The sequence below is a fragment of the Pongo pygmaeus genome, chromosome 11, assembly GCF_028885625.2.
Source record: "Pongo pygmaeus isolate AG05252 chromosome 11, NHGRI_mPonPyg2-v2.0_pri, whole genome shotgun sequence".
In the NCBI taxonomy this organism is placed as follows: domain Eukaryota; kingdom Metazoa; phylum Chordata; class Mammalia; order Primates; family Hominidae; genus Pongo; species Pongo pygmaeus.
The window spans coordinates 101,501,301-101,520,416 of record NC_072384.2 but is presented as its reverse complement, the minus strand read 5'-3'; the positions used below and the strand labels follow the sequence as shown (position 1 = coordinate 101,520,416).

The following is a 19,116-nucleotide window of genomic DNA, read 5'->3' as shown; positions in this document are numbered from 1 at the left end:
TCAGGTACACCAATCAGACATAGATTTGGTCTTTTCACATAGTCCCATATTTCTTGGAGGCTTTGTTCGTTTCTTTTTATTCTTTTTTTTCTAAACTTCTCTTCTCGCTTCATTTCATTCATTTGATCTTCCACCACTGATACCTTCTTCCAGTTGATCGAATCGGCTACTGAGGCTTGTGCATTTGTCACATAGTTCTTGTGCCATGGTTTTCAGCTCCATCAGGTCCTTTAAGGACTTCTCTGCATTGGTTATTCTAGTTAGCCATTTGTCTAATCTTTTTCCAAGGTTTTTAACTTCGTGGCCATGAGTTCGAACTTCCTCCTTTAGCTCGGAGTAGTTTGATAATCTGAAGCCTTCTTCTCTCAACTCGTCAAAGTCATTCTCTGTCCAGCTTTGTTCTGTTGCTGGTGAGGAGCTGCATTCCTTTGGAGGAGGAGAGGCACTCTGATTTTTAGAACTTTCAGTTTTTCTGCTCTGTTTTTTCCCCACCTTTGTGGTTTTATCTACCTTTGGTCTTTGATGACAGTGACGTACAGATGGGGTTTTGGTGTGGATGTCCTTTCTGTTTGTTAGTTTTCCTTCTAACAGTCAGGACCCTCAGCTGCAGGTCTGTTGGAGTTTGCTGGAGGTCCACTCCAGACCCTGTTTGCCTGGGTATCAGCAGCAGAGGCTGCAGAACAGCAGATATTGATGAACAGCAAATGTTGCTGCCTGATTGTTCCTCTGGAAGTTTTGTCTCAGAGGAGTACCGGGCCGTGTGATGTGTCAGTCTGCCGCTACTGGGGTGTGCCTCCCAGTTAGGCTACCCAGGGGTCAGGGACCCACTTGAGGAGGCAGTCTGTGCATTCTCAGATCTCAAGCTGCATGCTGGGAGAACCACCACTTTCTTCAAAGCTGTCAGACAGGGACATTTAAGTCTGCAGAGGTTTCTGCTGCCTTTTGTTTGGCTATGCCTGCCCCAGAGGTGGAGTCTACAGAGGCAGGCAGGCCTCCTTGAGCTGCGGTGGGCTCCACCCAGTTCGAGCTTCCTGGCCGCTTTGTTTACCTACTCAAGCCTGGGCAATGGCAGGCGCCCTTCCCCCAGCCTCACTGCTGCCTTGCAGTTTGATCTCAGACTGCTGTGCTAGCAATGAGCGAGGCTCCGTGGGCGTAGGACCCTCCGAGCCAGGCACAGGATACAATTTTCTGGTGTGCCGTTTGCTAAGACCGTTGGAAAACGCAGTATTAGGGTGGGAGTGACCCGATTTTTCAGGTGCCATCTGTCACCCCTTTCCTTGGCTAGGAAAGGGAATTCCCTGACCCCTTGCACTTCCCGGGTGAGGCAATGCCTCGCCCTGCTTCGGCTCATGCTCAGTGCACTGCACCCACTGTCCTGCACCCAGTGTCCGACAATCCCCAGTGAGATGAACCCGATACCTCAGTTGGAAATGCAGAAATCATACATCTTCTGCATCGCTCATGCTGGGAGCTATAGACTGGAGCTGTTCCTATTCGGCTGTCTTGGCTCCACCCCTGAGCATTTTGCATTCGAAGGACTTTTGCACAGGCTTCTATTCATTCTTTAGTGGAAGTTTGTGTGTTTGTTTCAAGAAGCTACTTTTTAGAGCAGTTTTAGGTTTACAGAAAAATTGAGCAGAAAGTACAGAGTTCCCATATACTACCCCACCCCACCCCGCCCCACCACTAGTTTCCTTTATTATTAGTATCTTGCATTGGGGTGGCACATTAGTTGCAATTGATGAGCCAATGTGGATTCATTCTTATTAACTAAAGTCCATAGTTTGCATGAGGGTTCTCTCTTTGTGTTGTACATTCTGTGGGTTTTGCCTAATATGTCATGTCATGTATCCACCATTATAGTGTCACACAGAATAGTTTCACTGCTCTAAAAGCACCCTCTGCCCCACCTATTCATCCCTCCCTTCCCCTCCAAATCCCTAGAAACCACTAATCTTTTTTCTGTCTCTATAGTTTTGCCTTTTCCAGAGTGTCATATAGTTGGAATCAGTAGTAGGTATTTAATAAAGATTTGCTTAATGAATGAATAACTGATTGCCATTGTAACCATTCATATGAGCTCTGGTGAGGCTGAAGAGAAGGATATAGATGGGTGAGACAGAGACGAGGCAGGACTGACAGGGTGTGAGTGGCCATGAGTGATGCAAAAGTAGCTCAAGTTGCTCCCTTGCATTATAGTCCAAGTGCCCTGGAGAAGAGATTAAATAAATAGACATCGGCATGATGTCCTGCAACAACTTCTTCTTATGCAGGTCATGGAGGAAGAATTGCATGCACAAGCCCTTATCCTAGAGTCACTTAACACAAACCTCTACTATACCCAGTTGGAACTCCAGAAAGAGGTGAGTCCCTACTGGAGTGGAGATGGGGGTTGGAGGAAGAACCCAGGTCTCCATCCAGCTCTGCAGTATAGCTCTGTCCTGGATGGCTCTGGGTTGGGGAAGATGGCTATTAAAATGTGTGTCTTTCAGAAAGCTATAGTGGGAAATCTGGAGAAAATGCTTCAAACCAAGTTTGCTGAAGCTGAAGAAAAGTATAAGCACACCATACAGATCCTGACGGAAGAGAACATTCATCTGAAGTGCGGCTGCTGCTGAAAAAGACATAGCTGAGTTCTCTTTAGGAGTGGGAAGGGGTTTGAGTGAGGAATGGGTTAGGAAGATAGACCAGCTGCTCCCTAGTTATGTCAAGGCACAGGTGTTTTCAGGAGGGAGGTATGTCACTCTAGGCCAGTGACACAAAGCCAGATAGTTCACTTGATGTGGAGTGGAGACATGTCTACACTTCTCCCATTCACCTGTGTCCTTGTTTCTATGCAAAACAACACAGGACATTTATCTCCCAGTTTCTGAGTTTGCTCAGTTCTATGACTGAGGGTGGTTTTTAAATCCATCTCCCCTGGGAGACTGATGGTCTTGCCATTACATGCAGCTGCTTCTGGTTCCTATGGAAATCAGCTTTGGATCAGAAAGTGTACTGTTACCTGAAGCTGCGTCTTAAATCATTAAAATAAATTTTGGTCAATACTTTAATAGAGGAAAGTTATTTATTGCATTGATTTAGTAGAAAATTCCTCATATAGGACTTTAGTCACCTGAACACCATACCTCACTAAATTCAAAACCACTGCAAGTAATGAGTGAGAGACTGCTGTGGTGAAGGAACGAAGGCACATTTCTCTCCCTGCACTCCAAATATCCTATACCCTTTCTAGCTTTTGAGTTGACATTGATACATCTTTCCTTTCTTTTTACAGGCAAAAGATAATTTCTAAGAATGAAGAAATTTATGAAGGATGTTCTGGGAGATTGGCCTCTATTACTGTTTCTAAGGATGATTCTGACACTGTGGAAGATGGTAGCAAGAAAGGACAAGAATCATAAACAAAAAGTTGCTCTGCATTGTTGAAGATGGTTGGCACACCATTTCTGTAGGCCCAGGAAACTCCTGGGAGGGTTTTCTTGAGAAAATGCATATAATGAATTTAGTTCTTGGGTTGCTCTGACTCTCTGAGTGGCTGAAAATGTTTGAATTCTCATCTGAATTTCACAGCTTATCATGGACTCTTCATTGAAAAATGATGCTCTCGGTACTGGGAGCTGAGCTTTCTCTGAGTTTTGTACTATTTTTCTTCCACCTTTACGTATTTCATTAGAAAGAAACTGATTTGGAGGCCTTCTTCCTATTGAACTTTTACAATATTTGGGAGGTGTACCTTTGTCCCCTGAGGCATTTAGGTAGCAAAAAAAGATGATGTGTTGATTTTACTCTAAAATATTTTTCTCTCACACCCATGCCTCCTACTTCCCTACCTCTCAATCATGTTCCCTAACCTATGACTTAGGAAGGGTTTTTGATGATTCTTACCACCTTCTCTGGACCATCATCAGAATTCAGACACCCACAGGGCAGGCAACATAAATAAGTAAAGTGGGCTAGACATAAGGAAAACAATTGCACAAGCACAGTGATAAGTGGCAACCAACAGCAGCCTCAGTAGAGGGGCTTGGGCAGGGCTGGGGCACAGCGGGTGGGGAAGAGTGACCCACAGAGCACAGTCCCATCTGAAGAAGGTGCTTCTCAGACCTTTGCCATGCAAAATCATGAGGTCAATATTGTCAGATATTATGATTTTTTAAAAGAAGTTATTCTGGTTTTTATGTGATATCTCCTAATTTTTAAACGTTGACAACAAATTTTAAAAATACAACTGTGTGTGCTAATCATGGGAGACTCAAGTAGAACATGTCTGTGGTCCAGATGTTTTCCACCTGTGAGATGTCATTGGCAGAAACCAAAACCAAACACAAAAAATCTCCAAGGAGCAATAAGATCAAATTATATTTTATTCTATTAAAAAATGTTTTTGAAAAAAGATACTTAAGTTTTAAAGATAACTTAATTCCTAATGATTTAAAATAATCCAAGCAGAGATGAAAGAGCAGATGCAAATGCATAAAAAGACCCCAGAGCATTGTTAGCAAAAAGCAAATATAGTTAGCCAAGCATATATACATCATAAAAGCAATAGGAAGGCATAAAGCAAGTTTGGGGAGAGCTTATTTAAAACTTGTAAAATAATTTGAATTTTTAAAAGATTTCAATCAAATTTTGTTTTATTAAAAACAAAAATTTTTTTTTGAGACGGGGTCTTGTTCTGCCACCCAAGCTTGAGTGCAGTGGTGTGAGCATGGCTCACTGCAGCCTTGACCTCTTGGGTTCAAGCAATCCCCCCACCTCAACCTCCTAAAGTGCTGGGATTATAGACATGAGCCACCATACATGGCTATTTTCTAATTTTTTAAATGTGGTAGTGTGGAATTTAGCTTCGAGAGAGAATTAAAATTAATAGAATATTAACAGTGGGCTTAATGTTGATAGATAATAATCTGAATCATAAGCCCTCTATATTCATAGCTGGATTTTGTATGTGTCTGGTATTTATTGCCACCAGCTAAAAACATTCCCAAAGCCTTAAGCATAAGAGAAAGGAGAGAGTGTTATTGTTGTTAATATCCTATTAACTTTAGCTCTTATAAAAAAGTGCAAAACAATTAATAAATTAAGTAGAAAATCTAGAAAATTAGTAAATAAACATAGTGTTATATATCTAAATACCATCGGCCGGGCGCGGTGGCTCACGCCTGTAATCCCAGCACTTTGGGAGGCCGAGGCGGGTGGATCACGAGGTCAGGAGATCAAGACCATCCTGGCTAACACGGTGAAACCCTGTCTCTACTAAAAATATTTTTAAAAAATTAGCCGGGCATGGTGGCGTGCCCCTGTAGTCCCAGCTACTCGGGAGGCTGAGGCAGGAGAATGGCGTGAACCCGGGAGGCGGAGCTTGCAGTGAGCTGAGATTGCGCCACTGCACTCCAGCCTGGGCGACAGAGCGAGATTCTGTCTCAAAAAAACAAAACAAACAAACAAACAAAAAATAGCGCCATCAATCAGAAGGGAAGACAAGTTTTTTTCTTAGTGTGAAAGTAGGCTGCGGCATCTGTTTCCCCATGTTTTTCTTGTCATCCTTGTTGCTTACTTCATAGTTCACTTCAGTCAGGATGGTGAGAATATCATCGCCTCTGAAATACATCACATAACATTGTGACTGTCTGTGGGGGAAAGCAACTGATGAACTGTCTCCTCTGCTGTGCTCAGAGATAGTTCTGTAGTTCTTTCTCTCAAAATATCAGTCATTTGAAACAGTAAGTTGCTAAACCAAGACCTACCCCAGCTTTCCTGGTAAATGGGTTGCCTCGGAGCTTAATAACTTACTTTTGGTTTATTCAGGAACTCTTTTGACCATCAGAAGCCTCGGTGTCAGTATTAGAGTTGGTTTCTTTCTCTCCTGACCTGTGTGTCTCTCACTCTTCTCCACGTTACTTGGCTCCCCATTTCTTCAATGCCCCCCAATACTCTCTGCCTCGAATTGACATCGCATCTGCAGATTCATCTTTGATGCAATTAAACTTAAGGCAAGTGAAAGTATAACGTCTCCTGCAGCTACTCCCACCTTCTTCTCACCAGAATCTCTTAGCATTTTTGTTAGGCAACCTCTTCTTCTACCTTGGTAGCTAGCCCCGGAAACCTTGCAGGATTCATGATCTAAGTTACAAAATCTAAGTTAGATTCATGATCTAAGTTATGGGAAATTGTCACTCTTCATATACTCAAAACGAAATACAGGGCTAGAAGGAACCTGCTATTTATCTCCCACAATGCACCAAGAGGTTTTGAGGATGGTTTGCTATTATAGAACTTTTGACAGAGTTGGAGGATGTTTAAACATTGAATTGGGTTACTGCCTTCTTGGAAGATTTCCAAAACTAGTTGAATTGGCTCAGTCATGTTTTGGCCTAAAGACAGAGAGCTGGACTATATGACTTTCCCATCCTTTCCTGCTCTGTGATACCCTGATTGTCCTTTGAGGTGCTGAATAAAGGAATAAAGCATCTCAGCTTTTCCATCTATAAACTAAGGATGTTATTAACACTTGCCACTGTCCCACTTTGTAACTGACCTGGGAAATGCAGCTATGTGATCTACAGCTAGACATTTAGAGATGAATGGAAACCACTCCCCTTGGACAGTTCTCTGACCTGTTAATGTTATCTAAACCATATAGCACTTTCTAATAGGCTCTGAATATGAGTAGATAGTAGTGGTGATGGAGTAGCAGGGGAAGGTAGTGTAACAGCAAGGAAGGCTGAGTAGGCAAGACTTACCGAGGACATCGCTCTTTCAGGCTCTGGCAAAGTGACTGGATGTACCAGGTTCCCTCTGCAGGGTTTCGGTAGGAAACACAGTTATTCACAGTGGCCATCCCCAGCAGAAAGTCAGCCTCATCCGGGATATATCTCGTTTGAGGTGATGATAAATCCATTTCTAAATAAGGTTGCCCCTCTGAATCAGTCTCAACAGGTATACCTTTCTGGTAGTTATCCCCCTGACAAGCCTGAATAAAAAACACTTTGGGTTTTCCAGCAAGAGAAGGGCACTTCAAACCAGTGAACTGAGATGTCAGCTCATAGATGGGGGCCTCCTGTCCATCAGTGCCGTAGATGATGCCCTTGTCTCCATGGGAGAGGATACAGCAGATGAAGCAGTCCATGTTACTGTGGTCCATGAGTTGGTAGATTTTCAAAATCTCATAGATTTGCTCCACTGTGCAGTCATTGTGGGGCTTGATCTCAAAATGAAGCTCTTCAAAGGTCGTGGTCAAAGCCCCTGAAAAGTGAAATTTGAACAGTCACGTTATACCACAGTAATTCACAGACCAGAGCTGGAGAGCACAGTGGGCATAACATTGATAGATAAGAATTTGAACTAGAAATTCAAGAGCAAAACCCTCTATATTTGTAGCTGGATTCTGCAGGCTTCTAATATTTATTGCCACCAGCTAAAAACATTCTCAAACCCTGAAGCAAATGAGAAAGGAGAGAGTGTTATTGTTGGTCTGTTTTCTCTGCTAAACTAGTTTACAAGATGGGTAAGCTATCATTTAGGCTTACTACTGAACCAATTTTAAAAATGATTGTATTATTTACATAATCAGAAAAAAAAACCAATTTTTGAATAAAAGATCCAACTTATTTTATCCTAAACCTTCTCAAAATTATTTATGTATAGCAAAATAAAAGATATGAATTAATAAGATAGAACTAGAAGACCTTTTACAAAAGGTTATCCCCTCTCTATCCCTCCCCATTACCTAGTCACATTCCATGAAGGCAACCACTTTCAGTTTTTAACCACTTTTTTTTCACATTAACCTCCATTTTGTAATGAATTTGGGTACACTGCTAATTACTCATTTATAAATTTTAGACTTTCGCATTGAGTTCTTATTATGGAGAATGAGCATTTGGTGCTCTTACTCAATTATTTACAATTTTTGGTTGAATCCATAGTAATATTTTTATTTTTTTTAATTTTTTTTAGAAAAGGTCTCACTGTCACCCAGGCTACAGTGCAGTGTCACAATCTCAGCTCACTGTAACTTCTGCCCCCCAAGTTCAAGCAATTCTCCTGCCTCAGCCTCCCAAGCAGGTGGGACTACAGGCACGCACCACCACACCCAGCTAATTTTTGTATTTTTAGTAGAGACAGGGTTTCGCCATGTTGGCCAGGTTGGTCACAAACTCCCAGCCTCAAGTGACCCACCCACCTTGGCCTCCCAAAGTGCTGGGATTGTAGGCATGGGCCACCACCTCCGGCCCATAGTAATATTTCTATTATTAAGACTATGTAAACATAATGTTCTTTCATTATGTTTCCTTTCTTATTAACCTTTTTGCCTTTCCTGGAATTCGTAATTGTATTATTTTTTCATCTGCTTTGTTTCCTATATGCTTAACACTATTTTTTCTCCAAGTGCTCAATGGATCTGGCCAAAATCTTTCAACATTTTCAAGCTACTTGTCTGACTCATTTTTATTTCTTCCTGGAAAACTTTCCATCCAGAGCACTGCATCCTTCTGCTGTAATACCAACTGGCTGTTCCGTAGGCCAGATGAATTTCTCTTCTTCTGGGATATCTCTCTTTCATAGTAGGTTCCCTGTTTCCTCCATCTATGACTTCCTCTTTCTTATCAGTTTCCTTTGCTGGAGCATAACCATGAGGAGTACATTTTTTGAGCCCCTGTATGTGTCTTTACTTTATAGAGTTCTATTTCCAAAAGCATTTTTCTTCAGAATTCCGAAGGCCTTTCTTCACAGTCTTTTAGCTTTCAGTGTTGCTAGAGAGAAGACTTTTCATTCCTGATACTTTACATATTTGGCTTACTTTTTTCTCTTTCCAGAAGCTTCTAGGGTATGATATGTTTGGAAGTGAATCTTAATCCATTATACCCTTTCAATCTGGAGATTGTGTCATTTCGTTCTTGGAAAGTTCCATTTCCCCTTTCTCTGTCCTTTCTGGAACTCTTATTGTCAAAAATTGGACATCCTTGATTTAGCATCGAATTTTCTTATCTTTTGCTCCTATTTTCTATTTTTGTCTTTTTATCCTACTTTCTTAGACTTTATCTTCTACTTTATTGAATTTTTCATTTTGGTGCTCAGATTTTTAATTTTCAAGGAGTCCTGCTTGTTCTGTCCCTTTTTCATAACATCTTGTTCTTTTATGGACCTTTAACTAACTCTCTAAGAATACTCTCTAAGAATACTAAATACCAATATTAACTCTCTAAGAATACTCTCTAAGTATACTCTCTAAGAATACTAAATACCAATATTAAGAATACTAAATACCTCTAAGAATACTAAATACTCTCTAAGAATACTAAATACCAATATTAAGCATTAAGCTTTTTTCTCAACATTATCTTTGTTTCATTCATATTCTGTTTCATGTTTTTCTTGTTGTTTGCATTGCCTCTCATTTATCTAGTAATTTGTTTATTTATTTGAGACAGAGTCTTGCTCCGTCACCCAGGCTGGAGTGCAGTGGTACGATCTCAGCTCACTGCAACTTCCACCTCCCAGGTTCAAGTGATTCTTCTGCCTCAGCCTCTGTAGTAGCTGGGATTACAGGCACCTGCCACCATGCCCGGCTAATTTTTGTATTTTTAGTAGAGATGGGATTTCACCATGTTGTTCAGGCTGGGCTTGAACTCCTGACCTCAGGCGATTCGCCTGTCTCGGCCTCCCAAAGTGCTGGGATTTACAGGTGTGAGCCACCGTACCAAGCTGCCTCTCTTTTGTATTAGAGCCTTTCTTCAAATGCCTGCTGACCTTTGGTTGTCCCTTCATAAATTGACTAATTAGTCCATTAAAAAGTCGACTGAGAGCTCTGTGTTTGTGGATGTGGTTTGTTCTCTGAGGGATTTCATAGCAAGATGATTGGTTGGGGACCTGATCATTTCATTAGGAAACCTCCAGATGTCATTATCTGTATGTATTTTAGCTAGAGCTTTCAGCTTCTCCAGAGGTAAGTCTGTATGTGCTGCCAGTGTCTTGGAACCAAGTTGGTTTAGAGATCTGACTCCATGCCACCAGTAGGTTTTCTTCAGTCTCTCTGTGTTCAGTAAAATTCTTCCTTGCTTCCTTTGCTGGGCCTGGCACACGGAAGTGTAGAGCCTCTCTGGTTCAATTTTATGAGAAAACAAACTTCCTGTTCCTTATGATGGTAGAGTAAGAATAGTTGCTGGCTCTATGAGAGGGAGGTATGAATCAGAGGATTGTATAGGCTTATATAGGCTTTCAAAGAATCTTCCTGTTTTCTGCTCATTGCCTCACCTACACTTTGTACCTCCAATTGCTGAATTTTTCCAGGATTCTGTGGGATAAATAGGTTTGCCTCCTTTCTGTGTTCCCCTCTGTAATCAGTGAGGTTGTAGCTTTCTCTGTTAAGTCAATTACCTCTACTCTTTTTTTTCGACTCCCCCAAATTGTTGGAAACCTTTCATTAGCTATTGTCTCCATTCCTGTTCTCTTGATCCTTGTTGGATTATTCCTTTTTTATTCCTTCGCCAGCATTTTGTCCCTGTCAGCACATCAGAGCTAAACATAAGTCATCAGTCAAAAGGCAATCTCAGCCAGGCGCAGTGGCTCACACCTGTAATCCCAGCACTTTGGGAGGCCGAGGCGAGTGGATCACCTGAGGTCAGGAGTTCGAGACCAGCCTGACCAACATGGTGAAACCCCATCTCTACTAAATACAATTAACTGGGTGTGGTGGCACATGCCTGTAATCCCAGCTACTTGGGAGGCTGAGGCAGGAGAATTACTTGAACCTGGGAGGCAGAGGTTGCGGTGAGCCAAGATCATGCAATTGCACTCCAGCCTGGGCAACAGAGTGAGACTCTGTCTCAAAAAAAAAAAAAAAAAAAATACAGTCTAGCATTAGGAATAGAAAAAATAACTGAAATGCAATAGGCCCTTGTTGATTTGGAAGCACTTTGGCAAGACTAATACAGTGTGTTGGTTCTGTGAAAAAAATTCTGATCCTTTGGAAATGTGGAATGTTGATTAAAAAAAAATGACTGTAAAGTAAGTCTGAAGGCACTGAAGCAGGACAGAAGGGAGTCTCTCAGGAGAAATGACTTCTGCAGCTGGGTCTCCTACTTTTACTCATTCAGCATCAAACATAAGAACAGGAACAGAAAAAGCAAGACACACAGACTCGAATGCCTACCAGAGACTAGTCAATCATGGGCCAGTTATAAGAAAATGAACTGCCAGAAATAGAAGCAAATGTTATTTTAATAGAAATGTTTTAATTTTAAAAGAATACAAATCAAGGGTCCGAAATGTTTTTTTCAATACCAAGCGCATAATGACTAATGATGTAATCAATGGACTTAATCTCTGTGCCTTTTTAAAGGCTTAGATTTGCTTAAATAAACAAATCAAATGTTAACAGGGACCAGGTACAGGTGGCTCACACCTGTAATCCCAGCACTTTGGGAGGCCAAGGCAGGCGGATCACTTGAGGTCAGGAGTTCAAGACCAGCCTGGCCAATATGGCAAAACCCCATCTCTACTAAAAATACAAAAATTAGCCAGGTGCAGTGGTGTGTGCCTGTAGTCCCAGCTACATGGGAGGCTGAGGCAGGAGAATCACTTGAACCGGGGAGGTGGAGGCTGCAGTGAGCTGAGATCGCACCACTGCACTCCAGCCTGGGCAACAGAGTGAGACTTTGTCTCAAAAAAAAAAAATGTTAATGGGGCCATTACAGAGTCCTGATGATTATAATCAGTCTACATTAATTTTCTAAACTTACCTCCATTTGCAAAACATCAATAATTGATGTTAAGCCTGATGAACACTATTTCCAAAAGTTCTTTGATCAAATCAAAATTATTAATATCTCAATGGTGATGGATGATTTTTATTTTTTGTTGTTGTAGTCACTTTTTATATTCACATACTACAAATTGTTTTTTCATTTAACTTGTAAGTTCTTGATCTTAGCTTAAATTGGCTGAGCAGAATTGCTAACCAGTTTAATATTTAATACTTGAAAATGCTACTTCTGTTAAGAACCCACAATTTCTGCTGCACTTAACAGCCCAACCTGTAAAAATGCAGCCTCTATAAGAGCTTTGATATCACGGCAATTTCATCGCCTAATGCATTCCACAGAAGCGCTATGCATTTAGCTGAATTCAAAACAAAGCTTACTACTGCTTTTCATTATGTCTTTTAGTAAGATTTGATATTTTATATTTATACATACATTGCTTTTATTTAAAAAATTAATTTAAAAAAAAAAGCAGGAAACTGATAAATGTATAAGAATGTTCTTTGCCTCCACAGGGAAATATGTTTCAATCCATTTTCTTGAAACATGGCCCTTTTGGTATAGTTTTTGTTCTCTCCCTTTTGATTTAAAAAAAAATAGGCATAAGAAATATTTCACTTTTCTCTTTTGGGTTCTACTGTACCTGCATCCAAGTGTGTTCCATTCCTGTCCCTAATGCTGTGAAGTTTGGGCACTTTCTCCCGTGCTTTTGCAAAATTGTGATTGTTGATGATCAGACAGTATCCCCGAGGTTTGCTTTTCATTTGGTAAACTTTGTCCAAAGTCTGGAAAACAAAAACCCAACCCAGGAGCTGACTCTGTGGGTCAAACACTAGAGATGTAAACAAACAACTCCCTAGTAAGAGGACTTGCTTTCCATTGCCCCACCCCAACTCGGGGTCGTTTCCTTGAAGAACTAGCTTCTACCTATTTCCTTCACACAGGACCTCTCAGACTTCTGCCCTATCGTTGTAAAGTCAGTGTCCCAATACCTGGGCCTCCTGAGCACTTTGCACATATATTAATATTGTTGTCATCATATTGTATTATTGTTTGTTCTCATTTCTGCTTCCCATACTATACAGAAGACTCCTTGAGGTTGATAACATCTGTGCCAGGGACTACGGTGTATTAACTTGTGAGAGCTCAATCAAGAGTCACTGAATGAATGAATGTCTTTGGCTGCCCCCACGCCATGACTTGTGATTCTCTTGGCTGTCTACTGAACTCATCTGTGCTTCCTGGCTAACAGCTGAGGGTCTCCCATTCATGCATTGCATTGCACAGTGTGGTCCCAGGATTTTAAAGGTGATGGCTTAACCCGGCTCTCAGGACCACGGTGGCTGCTGGGAAGAGATGGGCTGGTCAGGGAGGTCCTGACTACACTGTAGGTTATGGTATCCAACTGCAGTACCTCATAGTACTGACCAGGGATGGCCCTGTGTCCTATTCATTCTCCTAGGGCTGTTTCAGTGCTGAGATACTCAGCATTTAGTTGGTCTGCGTAGCGCCTTGAAGTGGAGAAAAGGACTCCAGGCTAGGAAGCCCAGTTCCTGCCTCTACTTCACCTTATGACTTTGGGCAAGTAACCTGTTATCTTAATAGGTTAACTCTAAGATATTAAATATTTGATAAAGTTTGTACCAAGTATGTTAAGTTTTTATTATTTACTGTTAAGTGTTCTAAGTATTTATTAAGCATATTAAGTGTATTTACTGAGATATTAAGACACTAAGATTTGGCCAGGCACGGTGGCTAGTATCTATAATCCCAGACTTTGGGAGGCCAAGGCAGGAGGATTGCTTGAGGCCAGGAGTTCGAGACCTGGCTTGGCAACGTAGCAAGACCCCTGTCTCAATAAAACATTAAAAAAGGAAAAAGATACTAAGATTTACTAAGATATTAAGACAGTGTTTTTAGCTGTTCAGTGGGGACACTGCTTGTAGCATGCTATACTGTTTAGAAAGTACCACATTACTTGGGTTAATCCTTGACTTTCAGATGAAAGAGGTCTGGTAATTTTCTCAGGAGCCCACACTAGTGAATAATCTCTCTCAAGCCTACTTCAGAGATTCAGGATTTCCTCTTCTTCCTACCATGAGGAGGAGCAAATGGGCTAATAAGTCGGGATGTATTTGGTGGATTGTTGATTACATAAAGAGAAGTTATTATGCCTAAAAAGTACATGTTTCTGCTGGTTCACTGAGACGAAAACACAGAGATGGCTAGATTATGAGAGTTTGCTGCTTACACCTAATCACAAAGGAGAAGAATTTTTGAAACGTTAAGCTAAAGGAAAAGGCTTTGCTTTTTCCATTCCTGCTAGACTCTTTATCCAAACCACTCCTCCATCCAGGCTGGCACGGCTGCTAGAAGATTTGGTAGGAGGCTTCTTACCCCCTCCACCCTCCAACTATTCCAGTATCTTCATCTCGGGTCTTAAAATAAAATTCAAATGCACAGAAAACTGAAGGAGTCACATTTTAAAAATTAAGTCATATTTTTAACTTTTTTTGTGTGAATTTTTTCTACAGTTCTCAAAATTTTCAGTAAGTTTCTGCCCCTTATCAGTTTATCTGGCAGCAAAAAAAAAAAAAAGCTAACAAATTAAATAACTAGAATCTGTAATGTAAAAAGAAAAAGGATTTGGAGGTTTCCATCTACCTGTGATTCACTATCCTGTTCTCTTGGAGAGTCCGAGATTGTCATTACCCCACACAACTCCTCCCCTGCAAACAACGAAGAGACACATCTAGAATGAGACATGGCAGGAAAGGTACACTGGTAATGAAATATGTAGCACATAGGACAACATAAGGTCTTTTTTAAGATGAAAATTCAAGCTGGGCACAGTGGCTCACACCTGTAATCCCAGCACTTTGGGAGGCCAAGATGGGCAGATCACTTGAGGTCAGGAGTTCGAGACCAGCCTGGCCAACATGGTGAAACCCTGTCTCTACTAAAAGTACAAAAAAATTAGCCAGGCATGGTGGTAGGCACCTGTAGTCCCAGCTACTCAGGAGGCTGAGGCAGGAGAATCACTTGAACTTGGGAGGTAGTGGTTGCAGTGAGCTGAGATCGCACCACTGCACTCTAGCCTGGGCGACAGAGTGAGACTCTGTCTCAAATAAACAAATGAAATAAAATGAAAATTCACAGACTGCCATGAATATAATCTCCTTTCAAGCCAGAGAGATTCTGCAAGCAGGGCAATTAACATGCTTCTGGAAACACAAGGTCAAGTTGTCTCCTCGCCAAAGAGAAAAGCATACCAAGAAATGCCATAATTTTCTATTCTCCATATGGCCAGGTTGAATTTTTGTGGTATTTGTGAGATACTCATTAATAAAGCCACTAGCTCAGGATGAATTAATGATTTACTACTTTACTCCTTAAAGTATTCTTAAGGCCTTGGGCTCAGCAGGCAGAGGGGAAAGGGAAGGACAGCCTGCACAGACATTAATCTTTAAAATACATTTGAATGATCCAAAACGTATTTTACACACACACACCACAAAGAACCAAGGTAAAAATACAATAAAAATATTCATATTAATATGAATGGAGTGATGGCGTTCTTGGACTTGTAAAAATTTCTCTGAATTTAAAATCATCTTCGATTAGTATATATAATTTTTCTCATCAGAAAGAATACTTTATTAATTGCCTATAGTCCCAGCACTTTGGGAGGCCCAGGTAGATGGATGGCTTGAGCTCAGGAGTTCAAGATCAGCCTGGGCAACACAGCGAAACCCCATCTCTACAAGACATACAAAAATTAGCTGGGCATGGTGGCTTGTGCCTGTGGTCCCAGCTACTCAGGGGGTTGAGGGAAGAGGATCGTTTGAGTCCAGGAGGCCGAGGCTGTGGTAAGCCAAGATTGCGCCACTGCATTCCAGCCTGGGGGACAAAGTAAGACATTGTCTCAAAAAGAAAAAAAAAAAAAAAAAGAATATTTGATTAATCAAAATTTTGAAGGAGATCGTTGAGAGCTCTGTCTCTTGGTTCAGCCTCACTTACCAGGTAGAAAAAGTGAAAGGAAGTTGAAAGGAGTGACTTAGTGTAGAATGTGTTGAAAGAGGAAGTGACTTAACCAAGAAAATTATGAAACATAATTTAAATCCAGCTACTCAGTGCATAACATAAGCAGCACGTCAAGGAGAAAAAAAAAGCCACATAGAAAAAATGATGTTAAATTACTTATTACTGACTAACTCTGCACCTATTTCAAACTTGCCAGCCTGGGCTGCAGGTCTTAGGAGAGCAGGTGCGGCCAGGCACAGTGGCTCATGCCTGTAATCCCAGCACTTTGAGAGGCCAAGGCAGGAGGATCACCTGAGGTCAGGAGTTTGAGACTAGCCAGGCCAATATGGTAAAACCCCGTCTCTAATAAAAATACAAAATTAGCCAGGCGTGGTGGTGCATGCACCTGTAAACCCAGCTTCTCAGGAGGCTGAGGCAGGAGAATTGCTTGAACCTGGGAGGCGGAGGTTGCAGTGAGCCGAGATGGTGCCACTGCTCTCCAGCCTGGGAAACAAAGTAAAACTGTCTCAAAAAGAAAAAGTAGAGCAGGCACGTTAAGACGTGCATGTGGTAGAAGGCTGTGGGGAGGACACACGCAGGTACCAGAGAGTAAATTAACTAAATCTTGAAAATGTATCTCCAAGCATTACCATTTGAAAATTCATCAGGACTTCCTTCAAGGCTGCTTCTTCTCTCTGAATTAAAAGGGGAAACCCCAAACAATATTTGATTAGAAACAACTGTGATATGGACAGATTTGTCAGTTTCACTTTTAGAGTAGGTTTTGCCGATTCCCGGCTGTCAGGTTGTTTCTACCTCTGCTGAATTCTTCATAGTCGTTGATTATCTTCAGCAGGCTCTTGTTGATTTGGGCACAGACTCTTTTCAGGATGTCCAACTTTCCTTTTCCCAGGATGACCCTCTTCTCCATCTCTATGAAAATATCCAGCAGGTTCTAAGAGGAGGAGAAATAAAGTTGGGAATCTGGATTGAGCCCTACTGGTTTTTAGATTAGATTTTTTTTTTTAACTTCCACTTTCTCCAACCAAGGACCTGCCCTTGCTTCCCAAGTTTCTGACAGTTTCTGCTGGTCTCTCACAGCCAGCAGGCTACTAGGGAAGCGATTCCATGTTTTCTGGCCCAGAAAGACAGAAGTGAGAGGATAAAGGAGAAGCCATGTCAGATATCACCCAGTCCCCAGGCCCTGTGCTCAAATCTCCTGCGAATGCATTACTTGGGAACTGTGAAACAGCCTGAGACAGCAGCCCGGTCATCATGGCGACACCCTGGGGACAGCCTCACCCCCAGCATTGCCTCTCCAGACCTGAGTACATACAGACACACAGACACACACATACACACACAGATACACACGACACACACAGAGTATACTCAGTGATACACACACAGGGGCATAAATACAATACACACTACACAACACACAGACACACATACCACACAGAGAACACACACACACAGACACAGAGATACACAGACACACACCACTTATACAGAGACACACAGAGATACACATATCACACACAAATACAGACACACACTATACACAGAGAAAGGCACACACAGACACAGAGATACACATACAACACACAGACATGCAAAACACACACAGAGACATACAACACACAGAGACACAAAACACAGACACACAACATACAGACACAATATACACACAGAGTTTCAGGTCCCAGGTTGTTTCGGGGACTGCAGAAGTGGAGGAAATGTCTCAGACCCACCACTGTCTTTCCCAGCTCTGCCGGGTCTCAGGCTGGGCTGCATCTGCACAACCAGCCTCCTTCTCCCGGCCTCTGACTCTTCCTTGCTCCCAATAACTAGCACGAGCAGCACTTCAGTCTAAAGGAATCACATCTGTAATACTCGTGCTGACAACTTTCTTCTTCTAGTTAAAAAGTGAGAATCCAGGTTGCTTTTACCAAAATACCCCCTCTCTTTGGTCTCAGAAATGCCCCCTGGCTAACCAAGTCTCAGGACTAAATCTCAGTAAGATACCAGGTCTTACCATGTCATCATCCAGTTTGCATTTGGAGATTTCCTCTTGCAAAAGAAACTTAAAACACCTCAATTCTGATCTGCTCACTTCTTCTGAAATCTGATACAGCATGACCCTGTGGTGGGAAATGGAGACACTTTAGAAACCTTTTCCCAAATAATTTCCCATTTGATATATGGAATCACAGTGGGCTTGATTCCAAAGGCCTCCCTTCAACATAAAGCCAGTTAATGGCATGGTTTATGAGTTGAGCCCTTGGAAAGAGGCTGGTGTAGTGACACAGAAGTCTACTGGCTCCTCCCTGACTTTCCCACCCTTAACAATTTAAAGTTCTATCAACTTTTCTTTCAGTTTATTTCAGTTAAGTAAATCTTGTTTTCCTTTTTTTTTTTTTCTATAAAATCAAGATTTTGTTGCAATAGCAAAAAGCTTTGCCTTTTGGAAATTATGCTTTTCAAAATGCACATTGACTCATGACTTCCCTAATCAAAACTGGTCAGTATTCTCCCAGTCGTTATCTTCAGTAAGAAGGCCAAGCATTCGGTTCTGGAATACAAAGTCTCCGAATACATCCCCATCACAGACCAGACCACAAACACTAAAGGACCTGAAGCCCCAAACACACCCAGCTGCCCTGCCCTCACCCCTTTCCGCGGTGCCCCTACACCCCATCCCCTTGTCTATCTGCAGACGCCCATCCACGAACAATCAACTGAAGCATTGCCTGAGCATCCTCAAAGCTGCATTCACTCCACTATGACTTAGTAACCCCAAAAGGATAACACACATAATTGTCTGTTGGCCTGGTGCAGTGGTTCATGCCTCTAATTCCAGTGCATTAGGAGGCCCAGGCAGGAGGAGGATCACTTGAGCCCAGGGGTTTGAGACCAGCCTGGGCAACATAGCAAGACCCCATCTCTACCAAAAATATTTAAAAATTAGCCGGGTGTGGTGGCATGCACCTGTGGTCCCAGCTACTCCAGAAGCTGAGGTGAGAGGATCACTTGAGCCCCGGAGGTTGAGGCTGCAGTGAGCTGTGATCATGCCACCACACTAAAAATAAAAACAAAAAATAATTGTCTGTTTAGAAACTGTTCAAGTCCCCTAATGGCCAGGTCCGTACCCTTTTTATTTTCATAAACCCAGATGGTTGTGAGGTGCAATGTTTGAGTGCAGCGGACCCAGGCTATTGGTGTTGGAGCCTTGGTTCCACCATCTTTGAGCAGCGTTAACTTTAGACATGTTACACATTTTTTCCTCGTCCATAGACTGAAGATAATTATCCGTAACCACATC

General features: G+C 41.9%; 2 protein-coding genes across 23 annotated transcripts in view; one reads left to right on the top strand and one right to left on the bottom strand.

The window, feature by feature from the left end:
- The window catches only part of FLACC1 (flagellum associated containing coiled-coil domains 1), a 68,510-nt gene extending 64,120 nt beyond the window's left edge, over positions 1 to 4,390 (top strand). For 8 of the 13 annotated variants that reach the window (XM_054479105.2, XM_054479108.2, XM_054479104.2 and 5 more), the window contains 3 exons: positions 2,274 to 2,363; positions 2,493 to 2,602; positions 3,278 to 4,050. In XM_054479105.2, the coding sequence (XP_054335080.1) occupies positions 2,274 to 2,363; positions 2,493 to 2,602; positions 3,278 to 3,404 (327 nt within the window). In that variant the 3' untranslated portion in view covers positions 3,405 to 4,050. Of the gene's footprint in view, positions 1 to 2,273; positions 2,364 to 2,492; positions 2,603 to 3,277 lie in introns of all 13 variants that reach the window. The other 5 variants (XM_054479111.1, XM_054479110.2, XM_054479107.2 and 2 more) reach the window with 3 other exon arrangements.
- CASP8 (caspase 8) overlaps positions 4,350 to 19,116 on the bottom strand; it is a 50,411-nt gene continuing 35,644 nt past the window's right edge. For 7 of the 10 annotated variants that reach the window (XM_054479091.2, XM_054479090.2, XM_063648339.1 and 4 more), the window contains 7 exons: positions 17,830 to 17,935; positions 16,608 to 16,746; positions 16,442 to 16,486; positions 14,433 to 14,497; positions 12,412 to 12,553; positions 6,747 to 7,248; positions 4,350 to 5,603 (listed from right to left, as the gene is read on the bottom strand). In XM_054479091.2, coding sequence (XP_054335066.1) covers positions 5,468 to 5,603; positions 6,747 to 7,248; positions 12,412 to 12,553; positions 14,433 to 14,497; positions 16,442 to 16,486; positions 16,608 to 16,746; positions 17,830 to 17,935 — 1,135 coding nt within the window. In that variant the 3' untranslated portion in view covers positions 4,350 to 5,467. Of the gene's footprint in view, positions 5,604 to 6,746; positions 7,249 to 12,411; positions 12,554 to 14,432; positions 14,498 to 16,441; positions 16,487 to 16,607; positions 16,747 to 17,829; positions 17,936 to 19,116 lie in introns of those variants that run through there. The other 3 variants (XM_063648338.1, XM_063648340.1, XM_063648341.1) reach the window with 2 other exon arrangements.